General features: G+C 40.1%; 1 protein-coding gene across 1 annotated transcript in view; it reads right to left on the reverse strand.

The window, feature by feature from the left end:
- Positions 1-549: 549 nt before the first annotated feature.
- LOC135479215 (protein Wnt-11b-2-like) overlaps positions 550-12,275 on the reverse strand; it is a 59,197-nt gene continuing 47,471 nt past the window's right edge. Inside the window, exons 3-5 of the mRNA XM_064759007.1 lie at positions 6,743-7,023; positions 4,041-4,333; positions 550-3,386 (exon numbers count right to left, since the gene is read on the reverse strand). Coding sequence (XP_064615077.1) covers positions 3,212-3,386; positions 4,041-4,333; positions 6,743-7,023 — 749 coding nt within the window. The 3' untranslated portion in view covers positions 550-3,211. The remainder of the gene's footprint in view (positions 3,387-4,040; positions 4,334-6,742; positions 7,024-12,275) is intronic.

The raw sequence follows: 12,275 nt of genomic DNA on the forward strand, positions 1-12,275 counted from the left end.
CTCCGGCCGTAAGTGGGAAGGTCTTCCAGCAACCTGCGGATGGTCGTGGGTTTCCCCTGGGCTGTGCCCGGTTTCTACCCACCATAATGCTGGCCGCTGTCGTATAAGTGAAATATTCTTGAGTACGGCGTAAAACACCAATCAAAAAAAAAAAAATCTTTCAAATTCTCTAAGACCCTTTTAAAACTTGACAAAGTATCATCACAGAATAATACACATGTAGTATACGGATAATGGCATCTGACTTATTTGTTTGCTAGTTCGTTTCGATGTCTATTCTCAACTCGTTGTCGAGCATGTGACAAGTTAAGAATTTGGTTGTACCTTCACTTGCTTTACAACGATATTGGAAATGTTGCAAACAAATAAATCAGACGTTGTTGTTCTAAATCTGTGATGTTATATTTTAATAAGGGTCATTCACTTAACGAAGGGTCTGAATGCACGACGACATCAAGTTTTTGTGGAATGTCGTAATTATTGTAAATGTGCGTCTGTTGATTAATATAAAATCAAGACACAAAGCATGCAATGGAAATCAAACGGTACCAAAAGCTTTACTTCTCCTATATTTTACATCTATTTCCAATAAGACAGAAAAGCTCCAAGATTTCATCATTATATGCATATATCAACAAATTGGAAAAAGAGAACAGACATCAGTAAGGGGGCGATCATCAAAGCGTGGGAACTGTTGATGAACAAGTGTTGAACAAACCCAGAATTCCTGGTCATTTTATTCTAATCTCATTACGATTGACAGAAATCGTAGTAGAAAGAAGTAGAATTGTTTCCAATTAAGAAAATGTGACATTGTAAGATTGCCTCATGATGGTAAACCGATTCCTCACTTAACCATCAAGAAAGGCTGTAAATCTAAAGGCTATAACTTCGACGATTTCGAATATAGATTTAATTAACTAAATACCAAACATTGTGAGAAATAATTATATTGTAGTGTAACTTCATACTGCTTCTGTTTTTCAACTAGTTTTGCACCAAGAGCCGTTGACACAAATCTTACATGTATCTTCAACACCGCTCAAAATGGCAGTGAATGTTCGTAAACTACGCTAATACCCAGAAAACACTCATTTAAAAATCAAATAACCAGAAATTTCGTCACAATCAATATAGCTGAAAAAAAAAAAACAAATTCTGTTATCAAATAAAGCAAAATGACAAAGCCCAAGCAAGGTTATGCTGGATTTTTATGTTGATCACACACTGGAAATGTTCCACTATTCACACACTGGAAATATTTTCCATTTCTCACACAATGGAAATATTCCAAAGGTTTAACGAAGCCAAATGCGTATACATATACTTCACAGCGGAGAGAGCTGAGCTGCGCTAATACAGTGAAAGGTTTGTCATGACGCAGGGGTTTCTATGAGAGTTTAGTCTAAGGCTTAAGGATTTGTAACATAAATACACTCTGACAGAGTATTCTATACATTATATGTACACAATTGGCTGGGAGGTTGTCAATACGCAGACATGTAAGACCACACGAAATTAACAGACACAGCATTGTTCCAGTATAAATATGTGCTGTGATGCATAGTTTCGCTTTTCTTTTCTCATCGTATTTTTGCAGGCCATTTTTTTGCCATGAATGTCTCATAAATGCAACGATAAATACAGTCCATTGACTTAAGAAGAGGGTTCTTCTTAAACACTTTTCCCTTGAGTCCAGAAGTCCATTTGTCCGGAATTGCTGCCACGTAATATGTTTGTTTCAGAATATTGCTATATCCATTGGCAAATCCCAGGTGCCAGTTCGCCATGTTGAAAGAAATAAATGCACTGGCTTTTCCCTTAATGTATTCAGCATGTGTATGTTGATATCATGCTATAGTTTATGGCTTATCCATCGAGGGATGAACACTAAAAATATTTGCACAAAATATCCTCCTTTCTTTTCAAAATGATAATAATTAAATGTAAAAAAAAAATTAACAAGAAAGACACCATAAAATGTACATCGTTCAAAGCAGTAAATGTGTTATTCTAAGAGAAGTAGGACATTTCGACAGATTCTCTCTGAAGGTACAAACAGGTATCTTCACGGAGATGCAAACCGGTGGGCTTAAGTATATACAGTGATATGACTCAGTTCGTGAGCAAAATCAGCTGTGATCAGTGTCCAGTTGAGAAAGAGGTCAGTTGTGATTTGTCATGGCCATATGATTAGAGAAGGAAAACTCCAATGACCAGAGTTATTCCTAGAGTACAGGCACTTGGCCGGAACCAGTTTCGATGCTCTGTACATCGGTATCAAATCGATGGTCGCTGAAGGAACCTCCAGTAGAATCCACACTAAGCTTCACGTTCAGAATTAGGCAAATTCGGACGCGACAAAAACCCGACGTGCTGAGACCGTAGTTTTGCTAAACGCACTGTAAATAAACCTTTGATCGCTACAGCACGTTCAATTCTCATGCTAAATCGATCAATCAGAACTCATCCTGTAGATGGAGGTTTCTAGCCCTCTTCCGCCGGGAACAAGCAATGCTGTGACAGACTACTAATCCACACGGTGCGACGCCATTGCTTTACATGCAGTTCAGTGTTAGATTATCCTGGCTGAGTCAGATGAGCGGTAAAACAATTGCCAACTTCTTCCACCAATTCCAGGAAGCTCCCTCCATCTTTGTAGCATTAGTCTTAAAGTTTCACTTTTTTCCAAATTGGAAGGGGTTTTCTCTGAAGTAGTCCTCACGTTGAGGACAATAAACTAGTCCGCGTCCAAGATGGCACCCCCATACAACGTGTCTGCTCTTTGTGTCTTTCTGTAGGCACATTTTGCTGCATATGATATATAGTTTTCGACGTACTGGAAGGTCACCCGAACAATTTCCAATTCATGTTTCCAGAAGAAGAAAATAAAGATGTTTTACAAATTATTGCTTAAATAATTCGGGGCTATGACGTCACAGTCATTTGCCTAATTTATACAATACCCCCACATCCTCCACAGTATCACATAAGAGTATGAACTACGTCATCAATCTCGCGCACTCTTCCTCTTTTTCTACACCATGCTGTGACGCGTAGTCAAGGATGCGTTTTATCACGTGACACCCTCGCATACAAAACGTTCCAATATAATTGCATGGCCGGCGTTTCCAAACCGAGGCTCGACGGTCAGGTGGTACTATCTCAGCACTCTCTCTCCTGATACGCTGATTTTGCTGTCAATCAGTTTCTATCTGCACTGGTTGAGATGTAACGTTTTCGGACACTCCTTACATTTAACGTAACAACACCAATAGTACTTGCATTCACAACGTTCTATGATCTCCATGGTGAAACTGGTGTAGCCCCGCCCACAGCACATTGACAGACAGCCGCCTGAACCTTTGCTCTCTATGTCACAGAATCTGTAGGAGAGAAATGAAACATCGTAAAGACGCTGTGCATATGACAATGACCATGTTCAACCTTTATAAACCATATTTCACCAGTTACCGGCGATCAGTTGTCAATTATCACACTGTCATCGCTGCTCTGGTTTTACTCTCTTAGCGTTTTGTTTTATATCTTCAGTCCTTTATGTTTAAATATATATTTGGATGTGCATAAACATTTACATTTTGAATTCCCATTGAGAAAAACCACTTTTGAGTGTCTCTATCTGGTTGCGAACCAGCATTAGAATCAGAGAACTATGTTACCCACATGGTAGTAATTAAATTGTCAGCGGAGCAAGTTTGAGATAAGCAAGTTACGATCTTTTGACCACGAATGGCTCGAGAAGTCCCAATCCAGTCCGAATTCGGATTGCCAGATTTAAACTTTTAGTAGGCCCCATAGCATTGTAGCCGTGACCTGATGAAGATACTTGTGTAATTCCTGCCACGCTGCGTCAGTTTTTATCTTTATGACAAAACAACACGTCCCGGTGAGGTAATTCAGCTCTCTGGCAGGATCCATTTCAGCTTTGTGTGGCAATGCTAATTCCAAACAAGAGGTCAAAGCTAGGCACGGTTGTTCCTACATTCCTAACATTGCTGAAATTCCGGTCACGGACTCACCTGCCGGTTGTACCCACTGAGCCTGTCTTCTTGTCTGGGTTGCAGTAATCGGGTGATTTCGTGTAGTAAAGTAGTTCGTCGCCGCGGATGTTCCTGATCTGCGGATTCAGCGGTATGAACTGCTTGACTTTGTTAACCCGACGATAAGCCACTTCCACCGCCACGGCGTACTGTTTTTTCAGAGTGGCGCCGATTTTGTCGAAATCCGGAAGAGCTCTCCAGCAGGTCTTTATGGAACAGGACCCGGAGACGCCATGACACTTGCAGGCCGTTGTCAGGCTGTTGGCGACGACCTGGAAGAGAAAGTAACAGGAAAGGTATTAAACAGTACAGCACGTCACCCGGGGTCTCGCCATGACACTTGTCACAGGCCCTGATGAGGCTGTTGGCGACGACCTGGAAGAGAAAGTAACAGGAAAGGTACTGCACAGTACAGCACATCACCCGGAGGCGCCATGACACTTGACACAAGCCCTGATGAGGCTGTTACTGACGACATAAAGGAGAAAGTAACAGCAGAGTTATTTTACAGAACATCATCCGGAGACGACATGACACTTGTCACAGGCCCTGATGAGGCTGTTAGCGACGACGTAAAGGAGAAGTAACAGTAGAGTTATTACAGATACATGACTTACATGCCCTGACAAGGCTGTATCGCCCAAGACAACACATAAAATCACAAGTGAAACAAACAGCGAAATCTATCTCCTTATCTCACAAGGAGAGAAAACCAATTAAAGAAAAACACAATAAGACATCATGAGCAATGGATGCAATATAAAATGCACCAACGCAAAACATGAAACTTCTACTTGTTCTTCAGCTTTTAAAGTCAAGGCAAATTTCAACAGAATAGTAATGATAATAGTATCTTGTACAGGAAGTACTATTCCGTTATCAACCATTCATCAGTGGCTTTGTGTTCACAGTGTATTCTCGTAGAGTCGCATCTGAATCGCGTTACCAGCAGACAGTCAGGTAGCGGAATCATTAAAAAAAACAAAACAAGAAATTCAAATTCACCGATAATACTCGGCTTTTCAAAACTGATGGCGTAATCGAGCTTTGATTAGTTGATTGGTTTACATACGTTTGTTAGTTTATGAAAGAGTGAGCAGGAAGACTTCTGTGCGCATGTGGTGACGCAGAAAGCCAATCAGTTTACACAAGTTACATGTTTGCTGTTTTTGTATTCTGGACTTTTTCGCTGTTGTCGAGAGGACTGCTTTGTTGGTCACCTTTCCCTGACGCCATGTGGCACCAATAGGTTCCGCCATAGGCACTTTCAAAGCACGCACAAGACGTCAGGAAATCAGACTAGAGGGACTGTCAACTGGACGCCACGTATAACGTGAGACAGTACGAGATTTTGCGGAACTATTCCTTTCGTTAAAACTGCTTATTACGTAACGCCATTGTACAAAGTCTTCTGGTCCCTATTCTGTAGTATATGGTCTTTGGGTATTGCAGAAAGGCAAATTGGGCTTATAGAAATGCTTCGATATCATCTCGAATCTCTTCGTATTTCACAGCACAAAAACAATGATAATAGTTGCATATGCCAAGTTATGGGCGGATGCATCACATTTTTTTCTTCTTAGAAATTCACATATCTTTCCTTCCTTCTCATACACGTCGTAGTCTCTTCCAAGATACCCTTGATTTATACCGCACCTGTCCAAAACACGCCAGCAAAGCTTCATAAATCAGTGACTCGTGACCTTAAAAAATAGGTCGAGAAGCCTTCATCTTTACAAAAGAGTTAGGAAAGAATAACAACTTGTGTTCTTTGGCTTTTTTGTGTTTGTGATGAACTGATCCTCGTAAATTACTCATCTAGGACATATAACCCTGCGTAACAGTGCTCTGTGTTACCACGGAAAACCATGATCACTTTGTCTTGACAAGATTTAAGTTTTCTCTTGGTGACTGATTTACAAGGCAACGTCCTTTACACACACACACGCGCGCGCGCGCCAATGCAAAAGGATAATGTCTTACAGTTTACCGCATTTAACTTTTTGAACGAATATACTAGAATGTCTGTATTCATTCGATTTGCGATCTCTTGGTGGTAAGAACGGGTTTCATCAGATTTTATCTTAATTTCAGTAAACCCATTTTATAAATGATACAGATTTAGAGAATTACGATGCCTGGGACTCTTCACGCATGCACTCTGTCTAACGTATTGTCTTTGTTAGAATTATGGTTTATAACTAGTATAAATTCACTCACTTGGTACAGTTAAAATTAGCTAGGGTTCATGACATCGTATCTAGAATTGCAGCCGCCCCAATTGTGTTCGTGCTTTAGGCCTATGGAGCTTGGGATACATCAGCCAAAAGTATTTAAAGATGTTTTTAACAGCATGCACTGGTCTTGGGAAGAATGAAAACCTCTTTTACAGTCGCTATTTGCGCCTGACGTAACTGCACTTGGCGTAGCGTTGCGACAGCTTTGTAAAACAGCCCCTTGAGGCCTGCAGTTTGTGCCTGGCGTAACTTCTACAACATGGACCTACAGTAAAGAGATGCGTCACTGTGATCAACGCTTTTGACGTAACGTTGGGACAGGTTTGTAACATTGGGACAGGTTTGTAACGTTGGGACAGGTTTGAAAAATTGTATCCTGGTTGATAAGTCAAGTAACAACCCCCTCCACCTCCCCCCCGCACCCCTAACCAGATTCAAACTTACCCGTCGGCCTGCGTTATTATTGTGTCTGTTGATGGCAGCCTTTTTGCCTGTTTTCCGTTTGCCCTTTTTGGTCATCGGTGCCTCTGTAAATATATCGCTGAATAAAAGGCCGAATTGCACGTCATCTCCACAACCTCCCCATTTGAAGTCTCCATCTGGCGGGCTGTTTGGTAACGCACCGCAGCTACACTTTGTCGTCACTCCAATACTGCATGCGCGCGCAACGGCGTGCACGAGAGAAGCAGACGACACTGCGTACACATACGCTTGTTCCCGCGTACCTGGAGAAAAAGAGAGGAAAAGTATGAACGTACATGAGAATGTGTCAGATATCATATGCAAATATATAAGCCTGTTTGTCGACCTGCAACATTATCTGTAAATCAGAATAAGTGGCAGAAATTTCCCCAATCCTTGTCATAACAACAAATTATTGTGTTAAATTTAGCACATATATTCTATTCTTTCAACATAAAGATTGTATTAGGGGCCTCCGTGGCTCAGTCGGTTAGCGCGCTAGCGCAGCGTAATGACCCAGGAGCCTCTCACCAATGCGGTCGCTGTGAGTTCAAGTCCAGCTCATGCTGGCTTCCTCTCCGGCCGTAAGTGGGAAGGTCTTCCAGCAACCTGCGGATGGTCGTGGGTTTCCCCCGGGCTGTGCCCGGTTTCCACCCACCATAATGCTGGCCGCCGTCGTATAAGTGAAATATTCTTGAGTACGGCGTAAAACACCAATCAAATAAATAAATAAATAAAGATTGTATTGGACCAACGGAATATCATGTATGTAAAGACTATGACACATCATTACGTTATAACAGCGGAAGGCATTCTAGCATGAAGTCAGATTCAGGAATTCCATTTTGTTTTACCTTTTGATCGTTCCCAATTTACTTTATTATAATGTTCAAAACCAAAAAACTAATGGCATTTATTGGACACTTTAAAGCAAGAGAGATAAACTAAAACGATAATTACGATATGATAATTTGAACTTAGATCAAGAATAGATTTAGAATAGTAAACATGAACAAAGATAACGTATTACTTATAGCTGAAGTTAGGCTACACCACGTAAGACAGCACATAGCTTCCGGATAGCAAACATAAAGCAAGATATCCCGGTGGATATGTATAGCCAATATGGGCGAATATAACGCAATGCTCTTGGACGGCAAAATTGGACTAAGATGTCACACTGCATACAGGTAACTGACATATCACCTTGTTCATGGATTGCAAAGGTAACTAAGATAACACACTGCACACGGATTGCAAATGTAACTGTCGCATTGCTCATGGATGAAGGTAGCTAAGGTAACACATTACTCATGGATTGCAAAGGTAACTAAGATATTACACTCGTCATGAACTGCACAGGTGACTAAGGTATCACATTATTCATGGGTTGCTTAGGTAGCTGACATATAACATTGCTCATGGATTGCAAAGGTAAATGAGACATCGCATTGCTCGTTGTTGGTTACTAACATATCATATTGCTTAGTTTACCACTTATTTCCTGACTGGTAATGGCAGTAAACCTGGTAATGGCAGTAAACCTGGTAATGGCTGTAAACCTGGATTTCCTGACTGTTAATGGCAGTAACCCTGGTAATGGCGGAAAACCTGGTAATGGATGTAAACCTTATTTTCCTGACTGCTAATGGCAGTAAACCTGGTAATGGCGGTAAACCTGAGAATGGATGTAAACCTGGATTTCCTGACTGTTAATGGCAGTAAACCTGGTAATGGAGATAAACCCGATAAAGGCGGTAAACCTAGTCATGGCGGCAAACCTGGTAATGGAAGTAAACCTGATAAAGGCGGTAAACCGGATAATGGCGGTAAATCTGATAATGGCAGTAAACCTGGTGAGGAGGTAAAACTGATAAGGTTAGTAATATTGATAATGGCAGTAAACCTTATAACATATAATAATGGCGGTAAACCTGATAATTGCGGTAAACCTGATAACTGCGGTAAACCTGAAAAAGGCGGTAAACCTGATAATGGCGGTAAACCTGGTGAGGAGGTAAAACTGATAACTGCGGTAAACCTGGTAATAGCGGACAACCTGATAATGGCGGTAAATTGCTCCGAAAAAGGTTATTACAGGGCAACGCACAATACACACACTTAACGAAACACCGCAAATAAAATGAATGTCACCAGTTACGCAGTCTACAATATAACATCGATAAATGGGCAACAAAAACAAACATGTTAAAAGAAATAGACAGATCCAGTGAAGAAACGTAGTATTTTTTATCAAAAGGGAAAATGTATAATTTATCGCATCGGATTCCAAGTTGCAAGAGCCTCAACAAATTTGGTTTGTTCTGTGAAAAGAAACTTTGACAAGTTTTAAATCAAACCACATAAACAAAAAACCTCAGATCAAACTTTACAACCTCTTCCACGCTGACATGTAGGCATGTATACTGAGTATGGATCCATTTGTCTCCATTAAATAGCAGTAATTGTAGGAGAAGAAAAAGGAAAATGTGAAAATCGTAAGGGATGAGTTGACGTAGATGACGAACCAACCGATGTCAAAAGACGACATAATCATGTCAGCCTGTATAACTGACAAGATCGCTGTCATCTTCAAGTTTATCTTCAGAAAAGTCTATCGGCATTTTCTGATCTTTTTACGTCTGTTTGTTTGAATCAGGTTTAACAAAACTGCGTTGTTTGTTTGAGAGACTTAACATCACTTTATTTCGGTCATATCACGACGGTGTCTTCAGAACTGGTACAGCATTCCTGTCGCCATGCCAACTTATGCTGCCTCACTGGAACAGGCGTTCGACCACAACTAGGCCTGTACTTTCCGGAGCGTCAAAAAAGAGGAAAAAACACAAAATGTAAATTTTGAAATCTTAGGCCTGACCAATGACACGGAGTTTGTGTCAATGGCATCTCGGGCATCTCTGGCAAAGGAACGCTACTCTTTTTAAACGCAAATGTTAACATCTCAACATTTTCTCTGCGTCAAAAACTATGCAACATGTTATATGGTATAAACTGTGATCACAAACATTTCGAAATGATATAAGGTTCGCTTGCAGGTTATAACATTTTCTTGGATTACAAGATTTTTTTAATGTTTATAATGCAATAATAAAATATCACATAATACTCAAAGCGTTAATTTTACATTAAATAGCGCCCAAACAAATTTCTAATCAGTTTAAAGGACGCTTTCCTTCCTCCGCCGATGTCAAAATATTATGACATGCGTAATGTACGAATAAGATTTCAGTTTTGACAGAGTAAATGAAAACATTATTAACAAAACGCCATTAACAAAACACTAAAAACAAAACCGAGCCACCTAATCCCTTCTTTGATGTGATGAGTACCAAGTCAATGGACCACAAGTAAAGTAGCAGACTTAGAAATTCAAATATGACCGTAATCGGGATTGAGCCCCTATATACGTATACCTGGTTGACGCTCGAATAAAAAGGCGACTTTTGCATTAGTCTGCACTACTTTTTGATGCATGTAAGGCTATTTTCTATGTATGGTAACACTGTTTTAGGTGTAGACACTATACACTACACACTACTTATTGGTGTAGGGTAGGAATGGTGTACATTTTGGTTTGGAGGTATACACATAAATGTATACACAATAATGTATACACAATAATGTGTACACAATAGTGTTGACCAACATTACTTTTTTGTGGCTGTGTAACCAGGTTGAGACTCCAACCACAAATCGAACGAATGGTTCTATCTTCAAATGTCAGAGTAAAAGATCTAAACTTTTTCTGTTACTCAAATGTATTTCAACAAGTGTTAAGAAGGTTTGAGGAGATTGTGAATGGCGACCTCTAAACCAGTAGGAAGAGGCTGGCAGACAGGATGACAAAAGTGATGTGTTTCCATACCAAAGTACTGTTATACAAGCCAAGCAAACGGAATACTGATCAGTAAATGACACTGGTAACTTTCAAATTGAAAGACTGTGTGACTTTGCACAAACTTGGTGACCGTCATTATATTCAACTATAGGCCAAATGTAAGAATACTATGTATCATCCTATACCAATGCTATATAAAATTAGACGCACAAAATTGCCAAAGATCGTGATGGTAACAGATATTGTCCATCAGAGTAATAGGGCTTTTGTTTTCCTGACAAATAAATCAACAAATGCCCTAAGAACCACTGACAGTCAGATTAGCTGCAATAACCATAAATAAACCAGAACGAAATAATCGCATATAATGTCAGTGACTTCAAAGCTACAAGAGGTTGACAGTCACATATAGCAAACCACAATGAAATAACCCTACGTAATAGCCACGCCATCAAAGCTACACCAGATTTATAGAGCTGTTATTATAATGATAAAAGAATTGCCTAGGTCATCATGACAATACGATTATACCACAGTACCAACGGTTTTTAACCATGCGGAAAATGACATTGTAAAGCTGTATGGGAAAATACGCATCCAGGCGGTAATCAAACAATGGGTTTATAGAGATACGGCCAAGCCAATATCAGAGCAATTGCTTCTGCCAGCTTCCAGCAAAGTTATAAACACGTGAATGAAATATGCTGTGTTGTTTTCATGTGTCTGTCATTTCAATTAAAAAACAAAGAAAAAAAAAGCAACATTATGTTACATAGTCGCACTAAAAGCAAAGCCAGTGTGCTTATTTGCAACCGCATTATAAAATGACCGGCTTCCTACCATCAGCATGCTGGCCGCCATCGTGTAAGTGAAATATTCTTCAGTATTACGTAAAATCAAATAAATAAATAAGTATTATGAAATGTGTTGGATGAAGGAGTTTGAATGTCAAAAATTTGAGAAAATGCACACGCAAAAAGTCCAGAGCATATTCATGTGCATAATTTGGCTCAAATTGTATACGGAGGGGACGTTGTCTTGTATAGGAATATAGGGCCTAATATACTGTCTTTGGGTATCAGTGTATCAGGGCAAACACCACAGCCTATTGTCAATGTAATAGGCTTAAGTGTGTTGGCAATTGTTCGCCACGAACAGCAAATAGAGATATCAAAACAACAGCTAAGCTTTGGGCTATATGCAATATACTGGTCGTGTATTGTGTCCCACCTGGTGTCAGGTGTTTTGTCTACAGCTCTGTGTTTCTCCGAGTACACGGGGTCATGTCGCAGCAACTCAACCTTCGTTGTGACACCAGTCTCTTAAGACGTGTCAGGTATCGAAGACTTACACAAGCTAGGGATTGTTTAGATACAGACGTGAATAAATCGATTGTTACCGTCGCTTAGCTGTAGAGCTGATCCATTCCTAGAGAATATCCTAATGCTGAAAATAAAACGTCAGTTGATACCATTAAAGTCTCAGCCGGTTGTAAGCCACATAGCTGTCAGCATGTGCAGTGAAAAGTCGAAACAGACTAGGGTATCGAAGAGAGCAAATATAGAGCAGGCCAATGCTGAAGTTCTCAATATTCACTGAGAGTGCAAGAGATAACGCCTTGATCAGTTACGTGAGAAGAAAAAATTTCTCATTCAT

The sequence above is a fragment of the Liolophura sinensis genome, chromosome 12 (genome assembly GCF_032854445.1).
Source record: "Liolophura sinensis isolate JHLJ2023 chromosome 12, CUHK_Ljap_v2, whole genome shotgun sequence".
Taxonomy (NCBI): domain Eukaryota; kingdom Metazoa; phylum Mollusca; class Polyplacophora; order Chitonida; family Chitonidae; genus Liolophura; species Liolophura sinensis.